Genomic DNA, 23415 nt, shown 5'->3' with positions numbered 1-23415 from the left:
ACCCTGATGCTGGGAAAGATTGAGGGCAAGAGGAGAAGGAAGCAGGCACCAGAGGATGAGATGATTGGATGGCATCACTGATTCAATGGATATGAGTTTGAGCAAACTCTGGGAGACAGTAAAGGACAAGGAAGCCTGGTGTGCTGTAGTCCATGGGGTCACAAAGAGTTGGACATAACTGAGCAACTGAACAACAAGGGACTTCATATAAGTGGAATTATACAGTAGTTATCTTTTTGGATCTGGCCAATTTCCTTTAGACAATGTCCTGGAGATTCATCCATTTAGAGCATGTTTCAGAACTTTCTTCCTTTTTCAGGCTGGATAATAGTCCGCTCTGTATATACACATTGTATTCATGCATTCACCTACAGATGGAACTTGTGTTTGTTCCTTTTTTTGGCTCTTGTGAATAATACTATGAACACGAGTGTGCAAATATCAAAATCCCTGATTTCAATTGCCGGATCACATGGTAGTTTTATTTCTTTTTTAAAATTTGGCTGTGCCTGGTCTTAGTTGCGGCATGAAGGATCTTTAGTCGAGGTGTGTGGGATCTTAGTTCCCTGATCAGGGATCGAACTGCACCTCCTACCTTGGAACCACAGGATCTTAATCACTGGACCATCAGGGAAGCCTTGTTTTTTTTGTTTTTAATCACAGCCATATGAATGGCTTGTAGGTGGCATCTCATCATGGTTTGTCCCATTTAGTCTTTTATGCTTAGTTCCTTGTATTTTTTTCCCTATCCAATAACCTGCTGTGTTCTTGTTTCCCACTTGAAACGCCAGTACTATCTGTGGCTTGACTGCCACACCTGAAGATAGTGTTCTGAAATGCCCTTGAGGTCAGACTCAGGTAAAGCTGGGATGCACAAGAGACTCGGGGTGCAGGGGACTGAGGAGAGTGCAGTCCACGTACCCCAATGTCTATGCCTCTGGACAAATGTTATCACAATGAAGCCAGATTTGTGATGTGAAACCTCTCTACTTCTATCTTAGCAATGAATTTAATAGAATTAAATTCAGGAAAAAAGGTTTCGTTGTGTTTTTTTAAAGGAGAAGGATGGGGAGGAGGAATAGTTAGAGAGTTTGGAATGGACATGTACACACTGCTATGTTTAAGATGAATAACCAACGAGGACCTACCATGTAGCTTAGGGAACTCTGTTTAATGTTATGTGACAGCCTGGATGGGAGGGGAGTTTGGGGGAGAGTGGATACATATGTGTATGGCTGAGTCCCTTTGCTGTCCACCTGAAACTATTACAACATTGTTAATCAGCTATACTCCAATATAAAATTTAAAAGTGAAAGTGTTAGTCGCTCAGTTGTGTCCAACTCTTTGTGACCCCATGGACTGTAGCCCTTCAGGCTCCTGTCCATGGAATTCTCCAGGCACACTAGAGTGGGTAGCCATTCCCTTCTCCAAGGGATCTTCCCAACCCAGGGATAGAACCTGCATTGGAGGCAGATTCTTAAAATTAAAAAGTTATAGAGAATCCTTTCCTGACACCTCCCCCACCTCATATAAAAGAGCCTCTTGCCAGTCAGTTCTGTCTCATTATCTTTTTAAATATCCTTCTAGAATAATCTTTTAAAGTAATTTTTTGTATCTGTTTCCTCTTCTAAAATGTCATCTCCTTGAGGGCATAGACTCTTACTGCAGTGTCCCACATTCCTTGAACATGAACTGGCACACAAGGGGTGCCCAATATTTGTTGAATGAGTGAATAAGCAGGAAATTTAGCAAAACTTCAGTTCAGCACCCAGCAGAGCTGCTCCCCAGCTGAGCACAATATCCCCTTAGAGGCTGCAGCCTGTGTTGACGCTGTAGGAAAATATTCCCTTTCCAGATCCTTCTCCCTGGGGGTAGTCTTGTCCATCAACAGATGGAGGGAGCCAGAGAAAGGCAGAAGAAAGCACTTCCGGTTTAGTCAAATACTTTATTTAAGAAATATAATTGATCACAGTAAGGCATTCAGGCTATAAAAACATTCTATACAGTGGTTTAAAAAGCGACACCCATCCTCAAAAAGCAACTCATATATACAACATAGAACCTGATTCTCTTGAAGAGGGCTGTGCACGGCACGCTCAACTAAGCTTTGTACAGAAAGACGAGGCATCTTTGCAGCAACCAGGATTTGCAAAAATAAATAGATCTTTCTTTTATATATATATACACGTAAGTGAGAAATGTTTCAACAAATATACAAAGTGCAAACATAACAAAAAATCCCCCCTGTCTGCATGGCGGTGGTGGGGGTGTTATTTACATGCTTCAGAAAGAGAAAAGGTGTTCACAGTCTCCGGCAGCCGTGCCGTGTTCTGTGGCTGTACGGTAGCCAATCAACTCAGATGTTTCCATGGGAGGCTGCCCCCCACCCGACCCCCACCCCCCCAGTGGTCATAAATATGATATGTGTGGCAATTTCAGAAAGCATTCTTGTTTAATGAATCCCATGAAATTCCTGCGCCCAGAGCACATCTTACAGGGTAGACCGGCCATGCGTGTTTCAGATGGACACCAGCCAACCATGACGGGCTTGTCGGGGATATGAATGGCTCAGTGGCCTCTGCCTAGAAGTGGAAACAGTAGGCAGATCATCTAGTCGTAATCTTGGCTTTGAAGTCATGATCAAGCCACCGCACACACATCTCCCTACATGCTGGGAGAGGGGCCAGGTTGGTACCAATCATCAACCCAGACTCTTTGCAGCCAGAAGGGAACCAGAACGGAAAGTAGTGCAAAATAATAATAGAATGTCGACTTTACACAGTGTACGACCCTGAACTGAAAAAGTGCAAGGGGCAGGGATGGGGTCCAGATACCCACTCCCAGACAGACGGATAGTTAGAGGTGGGAACTGCTCATCTTCACGCACAAAGTAAGGGGGTCTCAGGCACTTAATACATGTACGTTAAGGGCGACTGGTGGCTCGAATTTGTTTTCTCTGGGGATGATCTGGGTTTTGGTGAATGAATAGGGTTCAGCGGGTGCCACTCCTGGAAGGTTGGACCCAGGGTCCCCTCCTGGCTTAAGTGGAGGACAAACCCTGCTTGGAAAACCCTAGTTTGATCCTGACCAGGGGGTGGCAGACCAATTCTGGCCATCCCGCAGGCTTGCCTGGCAGAAGTAAACACGTTCAGTCCTGAGTGTGGGGCCTGGGCTAGAGGGTAGGTGGCAACAGCAGCCACCTGGGACCCTGTGGGTAGCACCTGCTTTCGTGCGTTCAAAGCCACTAGCTTTCCGGCTCCGTGTCTGTCTGCCATTCCCTCCAGGAAGGAGTGTGTCTAGAAGGAGAGCAGCTCAGAGATTCCCGGAGAAGACAGATTCCCCAGCTGTTCTGCCTTTCTCCTTCACATGTAAAGAAAGGAAGAAAAAAAAGCAACCCAACTGCTGCCCGTGGGTGCCGTCTGATGCCTGTTCTGCCTCCCAGAAAAATAAATATATAAAACAAAGCTCTGGCAGACAGGCAGACAGGCTGCAGTCCCCAACAGTGCTTTTGGCGCGGAGGTCTCAGGAAGGGTTGGGGGCAGGTCAAGGGTCGGGGGAGAAAGTGTTTTTGCTGCCTTTGAGTGACCAGCGGCAGGTTCCAGGGAGGGAGAGGACTCAAGGCAGCAGCTCATGCCGCGTCATCCTCCAAGCTGACCATCTGTCTCTGTCAACAAAACAGTAAATGCCGGAAACGATCAGTCCAACATCCAGTAAACATGGCCACAAGCCACCCACGCCTGACTCTCTCCTGGTCCCCCAGGTCACCCCCCTCATTACCCCTGGACCCGCACGAAGGCCTCCACCCTCGTCTCGGGGCTCTGGAACTTGGCCCAGCCCTGATCCTCACACAACCACCAGGGGCACCCGTGAGCACCCAAGTCTGGTCATGTGGCTCCGTGGCGCCCATCTCGCTCCCAGCATTGGTGCTCCAATAGGCCCACAGCGTCCTGCTCCATTTGCCTCCTCCCCTCCCACTCTCTGCCCCTCACACACTCAGGGAGGGTTCAGCCACAGGGCCTTTGCACAAGTGGTGCCTGCTGCACTCCGTACACTCCCTATTCAAGAAAGCCTTCTGGGCCACCTTATCTGAAGTTGCCTCCCCTCCTTCCCAGACCTCCCACAAAAAAACTCTGTCCCCCTTCCGGCTTTCACCCTCGGACCTATGTTTCCTTGGCTTATCCTCTAGTCCTGCCGCCCCCCGCCCATGCCCCCCACTCTGTGAGATCGTCCGCTCTCGAGGAGGGCCTGGCCTTTAGGAGGCATGAGGAACACTCAGACAGACAACCGGTGCTGGCGAGGTCCCCAGCGGGGCGGCTCACCGAGGGGTAGGTGTAGCCGTCCTGGCTGCGGCAGATGTGGACCTCGTCCTCCGTGGTTTTCTGGTACACAGGGTTGTCGAAGTTGATGCTGTTGATGCTCTTCAGCCGCCAGTTCTTCCAGACGAGGAAGGTCCCGAAGGCCAGGAGGATGAGCAGTGCTGCGGGGAGAGGGGACGGGTGCTGCCTTCAGATGCCAGGCCCTTTCACGGGGAAATGTTTTTGTTCCCAATTTATTATTTGTATTTTTCCAATTTCCTAATACTTGGGACTTCTCTGGTGGTCCAGCAGTTAAGACCCACTGCAGGAAAAGTGGGTTCCAACCCTAGTTGGGGAACTAAGATCTTCCCAAATGCCCTGCAAAACGTAGAAAAAAGACAATACTTGCCCAGTGTAAAAAAAAAAAAAATCCATCAGTGAGTATAACAAATCTCTAGCTTGAAACCACTGTGACTGCCTCGCCCCCGCTAACCTATTGTTGGGTATATAGTAGGCTTGCATTATGAGGCACTGGGTCAGGAGCTGCCCGTCTCTTGAGACCAAAGATTTAGGGCACATTCCCAGTGACCAGGGAGGTCACTGGTGGAATTTTTCAACCTGCTTCTGCATTTGATGACAAGAAGGCTATTGTCAATTTCTCCACGTTTCTTGTGTATTAGTCACACGTCATTTACTTCATTTCACAAATGGGATTGTTCTCAAAATTCGGGGCCACCACAGCACACTCTGCCTCTGCGTGAGTGCGGATAATGCGGGATCCCTCTTTGCATCATTGATGGTGGGTCTTGGGGTGCCATTTCCTGGAAAGATCCTGGCTGGTGCCCAGAGGGTGGGAAGATGCCAGGTGGGCATCACCCTGGAGCAGCCTCAAGGGAGGTGAGGGCCTCCCTGCGCAAGTGTATCAACCCTCAGCCAGACAACGGGTGGGGACTTAGATCTCTGGCCTCTGTGAAAGGACACCTTGGAAGGACTTTTTTTTTTTTTTCAAAAAGGAAAAATAGGTATGATGCAAACCAAGTCATGATTGACAGGTGAGGTCAGGAAAGTAGAAATCTCCAAGCTGCCCCCTGAAACAGAACAACTCATCAGGAGGTACCCCTGCCTTCCCATCCTTTGGGTGTTGATGAAAGTGCCCATCAGTCACAACAGGAACCCTGGCCCAGTCCCCCTTCCTCCCATGTGACATCTCAGATGTCCCACTCTGCTCTCAGCTCCAAGGGGGCGGATGTTTGTTTCTCTCTGGGCTCTGTCCCCAGTGTGCAGAAGTGGCCTTGGTATACAGTAGTCGCTCAACTGTATTTGTTTAGTGAATGAAGCTAGGAAGGGGGTTGCTCAGTGATAAATAGGACACACAATGGGGCCACCTGATTACTGGAGGAAAGGTGGACCAGAACGGCTTGCCGGGAACTGAAGTCATTTTGCAGGAAGCAAGGAACCAGGGGAGGCCTGGCCACAGGCTTACCAATGGGGAGGACGATGTACAGGGCACCCACGCTCCCGGGCCTCTCCGTGTCCGCTCGGCCGGCAACATCGCCCAGGGCTGCGGGAGAGAAGGGAGAAAGTGAGGCCCAGATGCACCACGAAAGGTGGGGAAACACAGGTGTATGATGTCAACATGCAGAGGAGAACAACCGACGCTTCCCAGCGTCTTCAAACGTCCAAAGAAGTTGGAGTATCTCCGAGGCTTGAGTGGTGCCAGGCTGGCTTCTGTCCAGGCCTTGCTTGTGGGCAATTGGGATTATGGCCCGAATTTAAGAGGGTCCTATGGGCTCGTGTTATGAGGCACTAGGGAAGGGGGATGCCGGTCTCTGAGATCAAAACTTGTGGATACATTCCCAGGGGCTGGAGAGGTCACTGAAGGAATTTTTCAACCTGCTTCTGCATTTGATGTTGTCGTTGTTGTTTAGTTGCTAAGTAGTGTCCCCCGGGCTCCTCTGCCCATGGGATTTCCCAGGCAAAAATACTGGAGTGGGTTACCATGTTTTTCTCCAGAAGATCTTCCTGATTAGGGATGGAACTCACATCTCCTGCACTGGCAGATGAACCACCTGGGAAGCCCCTGCATTTGATGACAAGGAGCCTATTGTGGATGAGGGCAGGGGTCACCTTCTGTCCCCATAATTCTCAGCAATTTCAATGCTTGGGTTGGATCGCACCAAAGACCCATAGTCCTGTGCCAGCTGGCCCTGGCTAATAAATATTTGGGGAAGGGACTTCCCTGGTGGGCCAGTGGGTAGGACTTCACCTTCCTTCGCCTTCCAATGCAGGGAGTGTGGGTTTGATCCTTGGTTGGGAAGCTAAGATCCCACATGCCTCACCACCAAGAAACCAAAACATGAAACAGAAACAATATTGTAAGAAATTCAATAAAGACTTTAAAAAAAAATGGTCCACATCAAAAAAAGCTAACAAACAAAAAAAGAGATATTGGAGGTGACATCGTTATATTATCACATGTGTGCACCTGGGCCAGACAACGTGAGGGCCCGTGTGAGTGAAAATATAAAGGCCTCCAAACAGGCCAATGCGCTGTGAAGACCATGCAAGCCACATCTGAGCCACACGATAAGCCAGTGAGCAGTAGTAACCATCACCAGTTATATTCAAATCCATATCTACCAGCTGTCATACATGCTTTGGACAGAGTTTGTATCCAGTTTTACATTTGCGCTTAAGAAACCTCACCACAAAAATAATTTAGGGCAGTAGCAGCAGTGACCCTGAGAAATTTTTCTTTTAAAAGAGCTCCTTTGCCAAATTGGAGAAGCCCCAGATGGGCCCGTCTGTGAAATGGTATTTCAAGCAATAGCACTTCAATCGAAAAAGGTTCTGGGCCTCTCTCTACCATACAGTTCCTGTTATATCCCCTTTATGGTGGAACAAAGGATTCAGTTACTTTGAAAGGGAAAAAAAAAATGTCTGAAACTTGCTAATGTGCTTTTTTTTTTGTTTTTCCTGGCCAGAAAAGCCTGTGCTGTTTCCGGACTGCTCAAAAACGGGGTCGGGCGCCCTCTGCTGGAAAAAGCAGTGAACGGCGTGTCTCCAAGCAAGCAAGCTGGGGAAGCGGTAGAGTTAAGACCTTGAGGGCAAACTAAGAAGGGAACTGGTGACTCGCCTCAGTCAGTTCCGTTCAGTCGCTCAGTCGTGTCCGACTCTTTGCAACCCCATGAATCGCAGCACGTCAGGCCTCCCTGTCCATCACCAACTCCCGGAGTTCACTCAGACTCATGACCATCAAGTCAGTGACGCCATCCAGCCATCTCATCCTCTGTCGTCCCCTTCTCCTCCTGCCCCCAATCCCTCCCAGCATCAGAGTCTTTTCCAAAGAGTCAGCTCTTCGCATGAGGTGGCCAAAGTACTGGAGTTTCAGCTTTAGCATCACTCCTTCCAAAGAAATCCCAGAGCTGATCTCCTTCAGAATGGACTGGTTGGATCTCCTTGCAGTCCAAGGGACTCTCAAGAGTCTTCTCCAACACCACAGTTCAAAAGCATCAATTCTTCGGCGCTCAGCCTTCTTCACAATCCAACTCTCACATCCATACATGACCACAGGAAAACCATAGCCTTCACTAGACGGACCTTACTTGGCAAAGTAATGTCTCTGCTTTTGAATATGCTATCTAGGTTGGTCATAACTTTTCTTCCAAGGAGTAAGCATCTTTTAATCTCATGGCTGCAGTCACCATCTGCAGTGATTTTGGAGCCCCCCAAAATAAAGTCTGACACTGTTTCCACTGTTTCCCCATCGATTTCCCATGAAGTGATGGGACCGGATGCCATGATCTTAGTTTTCTGAATGTTGAGCTTTAAGCCAACTTTTTCACTCTCCACTTTCACTTTCATCAAGAGGCTTTTTAGTTCCTCTTCACTTTCTGCCATAAGGGTGGTGTCATCTGCATATCTGAGGTTATTGATATTTCTCCCAGCAATCTTGTGACTCGCCTCAGTCACAAAATTTAAAGGGATTCCCCCCCAAAGTCAGTAAACCAGTAACATTATAATGCATTTTTTAAAAAATCAAAATTAATGCCAATGGGAACTCCCTGGATGATGGTCCAGTGGTTAGGATTCCACCCTCATTGCTGAGGGTCTGGGTTCAATCCGTGGTTGGGGAACCAAGATCTCACAAGCCACGTGGCATGGCCAAGAAAAAAAAGAAAAAGAAAAGAAAACAAAAATTAATGCCAATATCTCATGAAGAACAAAAGAGCAAAATTTTTAGGAAAACAGGATCTGATGATACACTTTGCAAAACCTGCCTCACTGGGACCAAGCAAACTTTATTTATCAGGACTGTCCCCACAGGCCACAGTTTGATTAAAAAATAATAATGCATTAGAAATAAATTAATTTTTAAAGTATAAAAGAAAAACTAAAAAATGAAAAAAAATTGCATTAAAATATTATCTGAATCCTGGATTTTCTGGTGCCCCCTTTAGGCACTACCCCAGGGAGTACCTGACCTGCCTCACACTAGTCCTGGCCTTGCTGGGCAGACACCTGAAACTTCAGGTTCTTCCCACGCTCATGTGATCCCCACTTTTCCAGGGAGGTGGGCAGGCACTGTTATTAGCTCCAAGTAGGGAAACTGAGGCTTCAGACAGGCACAAGCCATGCCAGAGACAGTCAGCAAAAGAACCAAGATTAAACCCACTCTGTCTCTTCACAGAGATGCTGGTTATCAATGAACTGGTGCAGGGAGCGGGGGGGTAGGTGGCCTCAGGCTTTACCTTGTTGGGACATTGTCACCGACTCGGCTGTGGTGAGCTCAGGGCTGGATGTGCGCTTCGGCCCCACAGCTGTCGAGCTGACCGTGGAGGGTCCTCGAGTGGTCACTGCAGATTCAGACTCTGAAAGAATAAACATTTCCTGAGTGCCCTGTGGCCTGAGCGCCAAAGAGAGTTGTGCTGTTTCTGAAAACAGGTAGGAAGCAAGTGCCATGGGCCACAAAGAAATAACTGAAGACAAATGCAGTGAAAATACAAACCCACTAATGTCTATGTTATTATATTACACGTTGTCTTTCAAAAGGGAGATTCGTAAGTGTTACAGACACACTGACCCCCAATAGGGACTTTCTCTGAGGATGCAGAGACCGAAAAAGGGGCTGCATTTGCCCTTAATGTCTGCAACTAAAATCAGGGCCTCCCTGCCAAAGAGGGCTGGGAAAGAGAGAACTGGACCTGAGTCCATCTCCCTGCTAGTCAGTGCTGATGTACGCAGCATTTGAGAAAGGCCTTACAACAGCCTCCAGGGCCCTTGCTCTCCCATTTGACAGATGAGCAAAGAAAGGCTGTAGGGCCGACCCTCAAGGGTGGCAGAAGGCCGATCCCCACCTGTGAGGCAGCTTCTCATGTCCTTGGCCAGCAGCATGCCATCGGGGCAGGCACAGGTGAACTTGGGTGAGCGGGGGTTGATCTGTGGGGCCGGCAGACACAGGTACTGGCAGCCGCCATTGCGGAGGGAAGTCCTCTCACACCAGTTCACTCCTGCGGCGGGAAAAGGCAGGGAGGCAGGATGAGAATGAGGTCAGAAAAATTCTGGAACATTCCAGAGCACAGGCAGAGAAGTGGAGGCAGTGGGGGAGGCCACCCCATCTTTACCTCTCGGCTGCGTGAGGTTGTGGAAAAGGACAATGTCCTCCGGCGATAACAGGTTTTCTGCCATCAGACTGATGTCTGAGCCTGTGAGGCGGTTGGCACTAAAAATGGCTTCGTTGATAATATCCGTCCAAAATACTTTATCCTACAGGGCATAAGGAAAATGACAATCCCCATCAACCATAGGGGACATGACCACTGGCTCCACACCCCTCCAAATGGGTCCACGGGGGTGCAGCTGGCAGGGCAAGGGAGCAAGGAGAGGCCATAGGCGATGTTGGGGGCTTTAGGACTTGGGCATTCTGCTCCCCGAAGGAGGAAGGGCCCCATCCCGAGGACCCAGCACCGGGGAAAATCATTGGATCCCCCCAGCTCCTGCCCCAACTTGCAAGCCTGAACTGCAGGCAGGTGTGTCGGGGGAAGAGAACTGAGTTTTGGGTTATAAACTCTCTCAGAGCTGCCTGGCCATCTCTCTCTTCCAGAGCCTTTTTTCTTTAAAAATTTCTTAGTTTAAAAAAATGAGTGATTGCGTGCCTCCAGCCCCCACCTCAAAGATGGCCAAGGAGAAGGGGTGTGCCAGCTTCTTCTTGTCCTCCAGCACGGTCTTCCGGTTCCCTCCGTTGACATCGATGCTGGAGATGGAGTGCAGTTTGGAGTCGACCCAGTAGAGGCGGCCTCCAGAAAGATCTAGAACCCACAGTGGGGGCAAGGAGAGGTCACAGGCGATGCCCGAGCCTTGGGGCTTGGGCATCCCGCTCTTCGCAGGAGGGAACCAACCTCCCACCCAACCAGACCCAGCGCCTGGGAAAGCCATTCAGATCCACACCCCCCTCCCACCCGAACGCATGCAGGTGTGGTGTGGGGAGAGGAGAGTTGAGTTTCCGGTTTGACACTGTCACGGAGCCCCCTGGTCATCTCTCCTCCAGACCCTGCCTGACCCCAAGGACTACTGTCCCCACAATGTACCCAGAGTGATGCCATTGGGCCACTGGATGTCCTCGGTCACCAGCGAGTAAACGTCCACGCCGTTGAGGCCCCCCTTCTTGATCTCGGCAGGGGTGCCCCAGTCAGTCCAATACATGAAGCTGGGGAGGCAGCGGGAAGGACAGACAGAGGGACATCAGGGAGAGAAGCTGTGAGCACCAGAAGAGCTGCTCTCTCCCTGGCATTAGCCAGGCCAGGAACCTCCCCCTGCCCCGCCCCTGCAGTCCCTACTGGGGGAGGCCCTGGATGGGTTCTTTCTGGTCCTCTAACTTAACCTTGCTGCTCCCTGGCGGCCCAGCTGGTAAAGAATCTGCCTGCAGTGCAGGAGACCTGGGTTCGATCCATGGGTGGGGAAGATCCCCTGGAGAAGGAAATGGCAACCCACTCCAGTATTGTTGCCTGGAGAATTCCATGGACAGTCAGGAGCTTGGCAGGCTACAGTCCAGGGGGTTGTAGAGTCAGACTTGACTTAGCGACTAAACCCCACCAACCTTGCCGGTTCCAGGGCCTGCAACCTGGTGAGACCTGGCAAGATTTGGGGACCTTGGAGAACAAAAGGAGGTTTTCATTCCAGTGTTGGGACTGGGGCCCTGGAATCTGCTCTCTGAACACTGCTTTCTGAGCCTGAGGGCTTTTATAAATTTGTTTTGGTAAAGTACGAATTTATTTATTTATTCATTAATCTTTTAAGGCTGTGAGGCACGTGGGATCTAAGTTCTCCAATTAGGGATTGAACCCATGCCCCTTGCATTGGGAGCACAGAGTATCAGCACTGGACCACCAGGTTAAGTGTATGTTATCCTGCAGATAAATTGCAAGGCTCATGTTCAAAGGCATTCCAAGCTATTCATGGCTACTTTGTGTGAGGCAGGGGAGAAAAACTTAAATTTCCATGTGCTGGAGAGCAGTTTAAATAAATCATGGCCCATCAGGCCAAAGGAAAGGAAACTCATAGACTAAATGGAAGAGCCAGGTAGTGGTGCCTGCTGTTTAGGGGGAGAAATATAAAAGCAGAGCATATAAAAGTGATACAAGTCTAAGTGGAGTGTGTGTCTGGGAGGGTCTCTCTCTCCTGGCATCTGGGTAGACCAGATGACCCTCCACCAAATGAAGGCATGTCTTGTTGGATGAAGGCCTGCTGGGCCCACCTTCATCCCAGGGCCCTTCCAATCTGAGCCGTGGACACCGTGCTAACACAGCCAAGTGTGGCTTCGCCAGTGTTTTCTCTCTGAGGCCCATTGTTCCCTCTCCTCCAATGATTGCAGCCAGAACAGGCTGCCCATCCTGAGGCTGTGAAATTCCCAGCCCCAGAGGCCCTCCCAGACACACATGTAATGTGCTGGAGCAGGTGTTCTCTGCAAGGCATGGTACTTGGGATGAGACCATGCCTTCACAGGGGTCCCTGTGGACACGGGAGCTGCTGAGTCAGCTATGGTCCCACCTGCAGGGGGCGTGCCACAGGGTGGCGATCTTCACTTCATTTGCAAAAATTGTTGTTTGGCTAATGCTGGCCTGAAGTGTATATGTGTTTTTTTTTCAAGTGTTCAATATTTCTTAAGGACATTGTCTCTCTAGTTTTCATACTAACTAGGCTGTGTGTTCACTTGGGAGAGGTCTTGGGGATGTAGCGAACAGTCTACAGCCCCCACCCTGTGCAAAGTTCAGATGATAAAATTCCCACCATGATGGACCCCCTCCCACTGAGAGTGCAGGGGATGTGGGAACCCCACATGCTTTGGAGTTAAGTAAACCCATGTGCCACAACTACTGAGCCTGAGCTCTGGAGCCCAGGAACTGCAACTACTGAAGCCCACACGGCCTGTGCTTCAAAACAAGAGAAACAGTGAGAAGCCTGTGCCCCACAACTAGAGAAAGCCTGTGCAAAACAATGAAGAGCCAGGCATTTGAAAATAAATAAAGACATAAAGAGAAACCTGTGCCCTACGCCCTGCAAAAAAAAAAAAACCCACAAACAAACAAAAAGCTAATCTGGTCTGGTCTGGTCATCTGGTCTACCTAAGCCCAAACCTCCCCCAATCTGGAGCTCTAATCCATTTGTGAACTCCAGCCCTAGGAATACCCACCCGTGGACAGGATCAACCACAATGGCCCGTGGCTTGGAGCCTTCCTCCTGGAACAGTGTCTTCCTCTTCACCCCTTTGGTGTCAGCCACGGAGACGGTGCCCAGGATGGAGTCGGTCCAGTAGATGTTGCTGTGGATCCAGTCCACCGCCAGCCCGTCGGGGGCCTGGAGATTCTCACCGATGACGGTGTCGTAGGAGGAGAAGCCGGGGGCGTCATCGATCTGGGCACTGAGGGGAGAGGAGAAGGAAGAGGAGAGTGTCAGCTCCAGGGGCCCTCCATCCACTCAGGGACTGGGGCTGCATGTGGCTGGGGGAGCGGGCAGGCTCACCTGTAGATCTTCCTCTGGGACAGGTCAGACCAGTAGATCCTGTTACTGGCCACCTCCGTGTCCAGGGCAACCACATTCTTAAGGTTGGGGATGAGGCTGGTATACTCGCTTCGGTCCAGAGTCATCTTCCTCACTTCATGGCGGTTGGTGAAGAAGAGGTAGGCGATGGTGCCTGGGGAGCCAGGAAGGGGGGCGTTCAGCAGAGTGGAAGGGACCCCGACCTCCAGAAACCTGGGATCTCTTGATTTAGGTGCTTCTAAGAATCACTGCATGGTTGCAATTCTAACCTAAACTTCAGGTAGAAGAAACTCAATGATGTCTATTTGTTTCATTGCATGCTAAATTGATTTAGTCCTCTTTTTGACCCCATGGACTATAGACTGCCCTGCTCCTCTGTCCACAGGATTCTCCAGGCAAGCATACTGGAGCGTGTTGCCATTTACTTCTCCAAGGGAGCTTCCCCACCCAGGGATCAAACCCGCATCTCTTACATCTGCATTGGCAGGCAGGTTCTTTACCACCAGGGCCACCTATTTTGTTTCATTTTGAGGTATTATATTTTGATCTCTTTTCAATGGATTTGCTTTTTTTCCCCTTCTCTCTCTTTTTTTGGCCATGCCACATGCAGGATCCCAGTTACTGGACCAGGGATCAAACTAAAGCCCCCTGCATTGGAAGCACAGAGTCTCAACCATGGGATCACCAGGAAAGTCCTGGACTTGCTTTTTTTGGTATAAATTCCTTTTGCTGGGGCAGGTATAGGCTGTCTGGCTCATGGCTTCCCATCTCTTGTCCCCTGAAGCCCCTGCAAGACCAGAAGCTGCAAACCATCCCCAGTGGGATTGATCTACATCTTCAGAGAAGCCAGACGAGCGTGGGCAGTCACCTAGCCTGACTGCTAACTGGGCTGTGTGTTCAACTTGCCAGATGTCTCAGAAGCAAACGCTCTACCCCCAGGTGCAAAGTTTGGATGATGAAAGTCCTACCACATGGCCTACCCCTCCTGCCACCTCCCTGCACTTACCCACGGCCTTGCAGGCCTTGGTGAGGGGCTCCAGCCGGAAGCCCTCTTCGCACTCGCATTTGTAGCTGCCCTCGAGGTTCACGCAGAGCTGGCTGCAGGTGTCAGGGTTCTGACACTCATCGATATCTGAGAGTTGGGACACAGAGGGAACTGGGGCATCTTTCCAGCAGGGCGCAGATGGAGCCATGGGCTCTGACCAAGAGCCATGCCTCCCTGTGGCAAATGGCGGACAACCCATCCCCTCTCAGGAAAACCTCCAGGACAGGAGGTTCTGACCAATTTTTTTTTTTTTTTAATTGATTTGGCTGCACCGGGTCTTAGTTGCAGCACGTGAAATCTTTAATCGCAGCATATGAACTCTTAATTGCAGCATGCGGGATCTAGTTCCTTGACCAGGGATTGAACCCAAGCCCCCTGCTTTGGGAGCGTGAAGTCTGAGCCACTGAAGTCCCTGATCACCGAAATCATGAAAATGGCCATGCATCATCTCTAACAGTGACCCCAACCTCACCATTCAGTTCAGGGCACAGTCAACTGGGCGAAGTTGCATCAGCTGAGACTTCTTTCTTAATTATTAATCCCCAAAGGGCAAAAGCAAGTGCTCCCCAAGGGCCAAGCTGGCGACAGCTGGCTCAAGCACCAGTCCTGTGAGGAGGGCACCTGCACCCACTTAACAGACGGGAAAACTGAGGCTGAGGCTTTGACCCTCCTCTTCTTCCAAGGAAAGGGCCAGGGGCTTGGGAATCACCTTCGCATCTGTGCTTGTCCACTAGCTGGAAGCCTTCAGGACACAGGCACTCGTAGCCGATCTTGAGGTCATTGCAGATGTGAGAGCAGCCGCTCTTGTTGTCCAGACACTCATTGGTCCCTGTGCCAGATGCAGGAGGGGCACCAGTCACACCCTAGCCTCCAGCCACCCCTTGCCCAACATCCTGCACTATTTCTACCTCATCATAACCAACACGATGACTGCGTGGCTGGTGACGTTACCATGACTCCTAAGAGGTCTAGAGCCACTGTCACATGTGACACCATGAATGAACCACGAGGATGCTGTTGATGTTTAGTCGCTAAGTCTTGCCCCACTCCTTGTGACCCCATAGACTGTAGCCCCCCAGGCCCCTCTGTCCATGGGATTTCCAGGCAAGAATACTGGGGTAGGTTGCCGTTTCCTCCTCCAGGGAACCTTCCCAACCCAGGGGTGGAAACTGAGTCTCCTGCAATGGTAAGTGAGCTATTTTACTGCTGAGCCGCTAGGGAAGCCCTGTGAGGGTGTTACAGTGAGTGAATTATAAGCCACGTACGGAAGGACAAATACTGCACTATTCCACGTGAGGCCCCTAACGGGGTCATATTTATAGAGACAGAAGGTAGGAGGGTGGGTGCAGAGGTTGGGGAAGGGGGAGTTAGTGGAGACAGAGACTCAGCTCTGCAAGATGAACTAGTCTGGAGATGGATGGTGATGGTCACACAACACTCTGAATGTACTTAAAACATCCTGAACTCTACACTGAAAGATGGTTAAAACCATGAATTTTGTGGGTTTTTTTTTAACCATAATTAAAAAATGTTTTAATTATAAAAAATAAAAGCCACATACCACTTACTATAGATACATGTATTAACTCACTTAATCCTCCCTACAGGAAATCCTTCCTACAGGAAATTCTTGCCTGGAGAATCCCATGCACAGAGGAGCTCATCCATGATGTCACAAAGAGTCGGACAGGACTGAGTGACTAACACACACAAAATCCTCCCTATGACCTTAAAGGCAAGAGAATTATAGCTGGGGAAACCAAACATGGCCAGGTTAAACAGTTTGTTTAAGATCACACGGCTCACCGCAAACCTAGGGCACTGGGCTCCATAATCCATGCTCTTACCCTCTGTACCAAGCGTGGACCAAAGCCAGCCCCCCACCTGCTCTTTGACAGCTAAGAATGGTTTTTACATTTTAAAATAGTTGAAAAGAAAATAAGAATCAAAAGCAAAATGTTTCAAAAGTTCTATGAAAAAAAAAAAAAAAAGTTCTATGAAATTCGAGTGTCTGTATCCATAATAGAATATTGGAGCATGGCCCTAGGCATTCAAATGCACGTGTATGGGCTTGGGTGGGTGCTCTCCTGCTACAAAGGCCAAGTAGAAGAGCTGCAGCAGACACTATGGACTGGAAAGTCCAAATCATGGGTCAAAGTGCTGCTGAAAATACTTGCAACACCTGATCCCCAGCAGCCCTAGGATGTCTGGGAAGTTACTGCCCCATCTTACAGATGGGAAAACTGAGGCTTAGAAGCCAATCCACTTATTCCCAGGCTCCCCCCTAAAATCTGTCCAGCCCCAGTCACAGCACTTGTGGGCTTGGGCAGGGCTGGCCCCTCACAGCACCACATCACACACTCTCAATGTGGTGAACCCCACCCTCAACACTATCAGCTGCCCACACCCCAGGGCTTACCGCAGTCCTTGAGGGGCTCGTCCGACCAGTCCCGGCAGTCCCTGATGGAGTTGCACACTTTGTCCAGGGAGATGCACTCGCCGCTGTGGCACTTGAACTTGTTGGGCCCCTCGCAAAGAGTCACTGTGAGAACCACAGAGGAGGGTCAGGTGCTTCCAGCTGACAGGAGGTGGCTTAGTGCTTTTTATTAATATGATCATTTATGCAAGAATAGATACAAATGTATTTGGTGGTAAAACAGAATAGTTACTGATCATACATGAAGCCTCCACTCAGCTTAAGAATTAGAATATCACCAATAGCACGGGCTGGTAAACTGGCCTGATGCCTGTTTGTTTAAATAAAAGTTTTGTTAGCACCCAGCGCTGCCCATTGGTTTATATACTGTCAGTGGCAGACTTCACGCTATAACAGCAGAGTCAGGCAGATGTAATTGAGACCATGGCCTGCAGAGCTGAAAATTCCTACTCTCCAGCCCCAACCTAAACTATTATAGTGGTCTAAGCCATCGCATTCTACTACCCCCAGAGGTAATGATAATCTTGAATTTTGGTTACCACTTCTTTATTTTTTCATTAATAGTTCTGTCAAACATATATGAATAAACAATCTACTGTTGAATTTTGCTTGCTTTTGAGTCTTAATAACTGTATCCAGCTAAATTCCTGCAATTTCCTTCTTGCTTGCAACCCCAAGGTTATGAAGTTCGCCTGGGCTGCAGACAGGGGCTGGAGCCTCATTTTTCTCAGCTGTATGATATTCCACTCTGTGATGACACTGCCGTTTAAAATTATTTCCATGCAGCCCTGTTCACAGCAGCGCTATTCACAACAACCAAGGTGTGGAAGCAACCCAAGTGTTCATCCACGGGTGACTGGATAAACGAAATGTGGTCCATCCATACAATAGAGCATTATTTCACCTTAAAAAGGAAGGAATTTCTGACACCTTCTATAACATGGATGCACACTGAGGAAACGATGCTTAGTGAAATAAACCCGTCACACAAAGACAAATTTGTGATTCCAGTTATGTAAGGTCAAATACTGGAGGAGAGGAATTCGTAGAGACAGTAGAATGGTGGGTACCAGGGGCTCAAGGAAGGAGAATAGCAGTGAGTGTATAATGGGGACAGAGTTTCCATTTGGGAAGATGAAAGAGTTCTGGCAATGGATGGTAAGGATGGTGACTTAGCACCACTGGACTATGCTCTTAAGAATGGTTAAGACAGTAAATTTTGTTACATGTGTTTTTTTTGTTGTGTTAGCCACTCAGTCCTGTCCGACTCTTCCAGACCCCATGGACTGTAGCCCACCTAATTCTCCAGGTAAGAATACTGGAGTGGGTTGCCATTCTCTTTTCCAAGGGATCTTCCCAATCCAGGGATCAAAGCCACATCTCCTGCATTACAGGAAGATTCTTTGCTCTGAGCCACCAGGGAAGCCTCTAGATGTATTTCACCACAATTAAAAAATTTTTTTCTTTTTACATTAATTCTACTGCTGGGACTTCCTTGGTGGTTCAGTGGTTAAGGCTCTGAGCTTCCAATGCAAGGTGTGTGGGTTTGATCCCTGGTCAGGGAACTAAGATCCCACATGTCGTGCAACATGGCATATATATATATATATATATACACTAATCCTACTGCTGATGAACATTCTGGTTGCTCCCACTATTTTGCTGTTAGGACAGTGCTACTCTGCTCATCCTATCTCCCAGTGCACAGATACAAGTTTCCCAGGAGCAGAACTGCTATACTATAAACTCAGCAAAGTGGAATTGTACTGTACACGTAACTCTGAGCTTAAAGGTTCATGAGCTATTTACTCTCCAGCCTCATTAAATCTCACAGTCCTGAAGTGGGTGTGTTTTCATTTTGCAGATTAGAGAAAGTGAGGCTCAGAGAGCTCAAGTAACTTGCTCGAGGACACACAGGAGGCTCCTCCCTTGTCTGGGAGGCACTGTGCTCCTCCCCCCACATCTCCCCACAGCCCGGGACCCTGGAGGGGTGGGGCTCACCGTTGACGCAGCCCAGCTCGTCACTCAGATCCTTACAGTCAGGCTCCCTGTCGCACTGCCGGCTGCCATGGATGCAGGTCCCATCAGAGCACTGGAATTCATCAGGCCGGCACGTGGCCACAGCTGGGAAAGAAAGAGCCAAGTGTGGAGAATAAGAAAGGGAAAGCACCCTAACACAACCGTTATATTTTCATAGATTTCTCTCTGGTCTGTCCTTGCATGCAGGAAATTCATTAAAAAGTTGGCAGATCAGGGATTTCCCTGGTGGTTCAGTGGCTAAGACTCTGTGCTCCCAGTGCAGGGGGCCCAGGTTCGATCCCCGGTCAGGAAGCTAAATCCCTCATGCCACAGCTAAGACCTGGCAGAGGTAAATAAATAAAAAAGCTGGCAGAGCTAGCAGGCCATTCTTGGCAGAAAAGCAATGATGTGGTCCCAATCTAGATAGAAGCCTGGCCAGGTAAGTTATGATGTTGTTGTTGTTAAGTCTCTAAGTTGTGTCTGACTCTTTGTGACCCCGTGTGCTGTAACCCACCAGGCTCCCCTGTACGTGGGGTTTCCCAGGCAGGAACACTGGAGTGGGTTGACATTTCCTACTCCAGGGAATTAATATCTTCCTGACCTAGGGATCGATCCCAAATTTCCTGTATTAGCAGGTGGATTCTTTACCACTGAGCCACCAGTGAAGCCCATTGCCCAACCCCACTCCCAAAAAAGTCATTACGACTGAGTATCGTACAGCCCTTCCAATGACTCAGACTGTGAACATGAAAAATGTTTCTGAGCTGACACTAAGTGAAAAGAATGATGTTATGATGCAATCTTGACAGATGCACGTGGTGACTAGAATAGGATCACTCTAACCACAGACTAGACCTTGACCTCAAACAGGTTGTCACTTAACCCTAATTCATTAAGCTCTAAGCTTATGCTTTCTGCACTTTCCCATGGGTTATATTTCACTATAAAAATGCTGACAATGTGAAAATTCAATTTCAAGAGGTCAGTGGGGAAAAAAAGATGATAAATAAGTATGCAAATGTTTGGAACTCGTTTGTGTGTGTGTGTGCTCTTATGTCGTAACCCAGGTCCACCAAGGCCAACACCGTTGCTCCATCTACAGGGGAGGAGATCAAAGCACAGTAAGGCTACGTCCCCGGCCAAGGGTCACACAGCTTGGACATCACCAGTCAGGCCTGGATCCTTTCTGGACCAAAAGAGTACAGTGTGCTGCAGTTTGCTCCTCTTGGCAAGAGATAAATTAAACAAGGGTTCGAGGGGCTTCCCTGGTGGTATAGTAGATAAGAATCCGCCACCCAATACAGGGGACACGGGTTTCATCCCTGGTCTGGGGAGGTCTTCTGCAGCACACAGCAACTAAACTGGTGTGCTGTAAGTTCTGAACCTGTGTGCCTAGAGCCTGCGCTCTGCAGCAAGAGAAGCCCACAGACCACAACTAGAGAAGGCCCTCATGCAACAGTGAAGACCCAACACAACCAAGTAAGTAAATGAATTCAAATAATACATTTTAAAAATAAATAAATAAACAGGCATTCAAAAGGGAACTCCTTTGCAAGACAGTGTCCTCTATGTGATCAGAATGACCGAAAGGAACATGAAATGGCACCGACTTTTGGTATTTTTTTTTTTTTAGGTGCTTATCATGTTTTATTGACACCATGTTGCCTTGAATATAATCTGAAGATATCTTTGGATATCATATTCTTTATGCCGGATATTAGCTCTTTCTTTTCTTGTATCTGAATCATCCCATCAAGGATTTATTATAGTTGGAGATAAGACCTTTGGAAGCAATGTTCCTTTTTCTTTTTTTGGCGGAGCTAAGGTACATGGGATCTTAGTTCCCTGACCAGGGATCCAGCCCTTACCCCTGCACTGGAAGAGCAGAGTCTTAACCACTGAACCACCAAGGAAGTCCAGGACTGACTTTCTTATTGTGTGATGCAGAATCATTTAACCACCAAAAGGCACTGCCCCCTCTCTGTCCCCTGCTGGGGGAGCCCCCAGCCTGGGTGAGGGGATTTCCGAGGCACCCCTACCGCAGTTCTCCTCGTCAGACTTGTCCTTGCAGTCAGGGTCACTGTCGCAACGCCAGCTGGAGTGGATGCACTCGCCACTGCCGCAGTGGAACTCGAGGGCCGAGCAGGGGTTGTCGTCCTGCGGGGGGCCTGATGGGTGGGGGCTCCCGCAGTGCTTTGGCCACTCGTCTGAGCCATCGTCGCAGTCGGGGTCGCCGTCGCAGGCCCAGAGCTGGGGGATGCACATGGAGCTGTTGCATTGGAAGTTGGCAGGGCTGCAGGTGGGCATGGGGCAGGACGCCTCATCCGAGCCATCTAAGCAGTCCAGGTCCAAGTCACAGACGAACTTCGGGGCAATGCACTTGCCATCATTGCAACGGAACTCATCCTGGGAGCACGTCTTGGGGGCTGCGGGGACCGAAAGGAGAGGACAGCTTGGTCACCGGGGAAACCATTCCCCAATCCCGACACCAACCCATTGCACAGATGCGGACACTGAGCTGAGGAGAGGCCAGAGCGCAGTGAGTGGACTCCGGGCGGTGGTCAGAGGACCTGGCCAACAACCACCCAGTTCCTGGGCCCCCTTTGGGGCCTCAGTTTTCTCATCTGTTCCTATCTCAAAGTGTTACTGTGAGGACTGGGGTGTAAAGGTACACGGGAACCTATATTTAAGAGTTTGTGCAGGGAACTATAGTCAGTATCTTATAATAAATATAGTGGAAAAGAATAGGAAAAAGAATGTATGTGTGAGTGTGTGTAACTGAATCACTTTGCTCTACACCTAAAACTAACCCAACACTGTAAATTAAATATACTTTAGTTTAAAAAAAGTGGCTGAGTGGAGTAGGAAATGGCAACCCACTCCAGTATTCTTGCCCGGAGAATCCCATGGACACAGGAGCCTGGCGGACTACAGTGCATGGGGTCACAAAGAATCGGACACAACTGAGGGACTTGAGCACTCTCGCAGGCAACTTACAATTAAGTGTTCCTTCACTATTGAAGGGCTTCCCTTGTGGCTTAGCTGGTAAAGAATCTGCCTGCAATGCGAGAGACCTGGGTTTGTTCCCTGGGTTGGGAAGATCCCCTAGAGAAGGGAAAGGTTACCCACTCCAGTGTTCTGGCCTAGAGAATTCCATGGACTGCATAGACCATGGAGTCACAAAGAGCGACTTTCACTTCACTTTACTATTCAAAGCCTCTTTCATTTTATTAGTGGTCCTTGAGCAGCTCTGAACGTTTGGAAACTGGGTGTTGAAGGAAGGTAAAGTAGAATATTTTGATCCGACTAGAGAAACAGTTGTTTTTGAAATACCAGAGAGTAAACGTGATCATCCTCCTTGACCTTCAGCTCAAATATCTCCCTGAAACTAATGCATTCAGGTTCAGAGGAAGCATAGAGACAGCACTTTAAATGTCACACCGTATTACTTATAAAATGAAAAGGAGGTAATTTCGGCTTTAAAAAACAGAGCAAAACAAAAAAATGGCTGGAGACTTCCCTGACAGCCTAGTGGTTAGGGCTCCAGGCTCTCACTGCCAAGGGCCCAGGTTCCATTCCTGGTGGAGGAACTAAGATCCCAAAAGCCACTCAGAGTAGCCAGAAATAAAAATAAAAACTGTTGCCATTATTATTATTATTTGCTTGTTTTTATTTACAATGACATTGGACTTTTTGAAAGTGAAGGTCGCTCAGTCGTGTCCCACTCTTTGCGACCCCATGGACTATGCAGTCCACGGAATTCTCCAGGCCAGAATACTGGAGTGGGTAGCCTTTCCCTTCTCCAGGGGATCTTCCCAACCCAAGGATGGAACCTAGGTCTCCTGAATTGCAGGCAGATTCTTTACCAACCGAGTTATCAGGGAAGCCCATACTGGACTTTTTTAAGTTGAAGGAAATGGCAACCCATTCCAGTATTCTTGCCTGGAAAATCCCATGGACAGAGGAACCTGGTGGGCTACAGTCCCCGGGGTCACAAAGAGTCGGACACGACTGAGCACTAGGTGAATAATTGACTTACAAAGCTGTGTTAGTTTCCAGGTGTGCAACAGAGTGACTCAGTGACTTTAGATAGCACAAAATGATCACCAATCCAAGTCTACCTACTGTGTGTCACCCTACAAGGTTATCACCATCTTATTGACTACATTTACCATGCTGTGCATAACATCACTGTGACTTATCTATTTTACAGGAGGAAGTTGGTTCCTATTAATCTCCCTCCTCTATTTCACTCATCCTCCCACCTCCTGGGTTTGATGGTACTATTAGTTTTTTTAACTTCTTCAGTTTTATTGTACATACATGCCAATCTTTTTTTTTCCCCCATTGTGCATGGAATTTAATAATTCTTTTTTTAAAGTTGGATTGAAGTATAGTTGATTTCCAATGGTGTGTTAATTTCTGCTCTGCAGCAAGGAGACTCAGTTATACATAAATGTATTCTTTTTCATATTCCTTTCCATCATAGTTTATCACAGAATATTAACTATAGTTTCCCTGCCCTATACAATAGGACCTGTTGCTTATGCTGGTATTATTAAAGAGTCAAAAGAAACAGTAAT

At 48.7% G+C, this 23415-nt stretch overlaps 1 protein-coding gene across 2 annotated transcripts in view; it reads right to left on the bottom strand.

The window, feature by feature from the left end:
* Window positions 1-1925: 1925 nt before the first annotated feature.
* The window catches only part of LDLR (low density lipoprotein receptor), a 34488-nt gene continuing 12998 nt past the window's right edge, over window positions 1926-23415 (bottom strand). Inside the window, exons 4-18 of one of the 2 annotated variants that reach the window (XM_004008531.5) lie at window positions 20872-21258; window positions 18815-18937; window positions 16796-16918; window positions 15086-15205; window positions 14338-14463; window positions 13314-13485; window positions 12985-13212; window positions 10883-11001; window positions 10464-10603; window positions 9920-10061; window positions 9653-9805; window positions 9047-9166; window positions 5779-5856; window positions 4320-4477; window positions 1926-3664 (exon numbers count right to left, since the gene is read on the bottom strand). In XM_004008531.5, the coding sequence (XP_004008580.2) occupies window positions 3629-3664; window positions 4320-4477; window positions 5779-5856; window positions 9047-9166; window positions 9653-9805; window positions 9920-10061; window positions 10464-10603; window positions 10883-11001; window positions 12985-13212; window positions 13314-13485; window positions 14338-14463; window positions 15086-15205; window positions 16796-16918; window positions 18815-18937; window positions 20872-21258 (2225 nt within the window). In that variant the 3' untranslated portion in view covers window positions 1926-3628. Of the gene's footprint in view, window positions 4478-5778; window positions 5857-9046; window positions 9167-9652; window positions 9806-9919; window positions 10062-10463; window positions 10604-10882; window positions 11002-12984; window positions 13213-13313; window positions 13486-14337; window positions 14464-15085; window positions 15206-16795; window positions 16919-18814; window positions 18938-20871; window positions 21259-23415 lie in introns of both variants that reach the window. The other variant, XM_060416284.1, reaches the window with a different exon arrangement.

This window comes from Ovis aries, chromosome 5 (assembly GCF_016772045.2).
Source record: "Ovis aries strain OAR_USU_Benz2616 breed Rambouillet chromosome 5, ARS-UI_Ramb_v3.0, whole genome shotgun sequence".
NCBI classification, from domain to species: Eukaryota; Metazoa; Chordata; class Mammalia; order Artiodactyla; family Bovidae; genus Ovis; species Ovis aries.
This window is presented reverse-complemented; position numbering and strand designations above follow the sequence as displayed.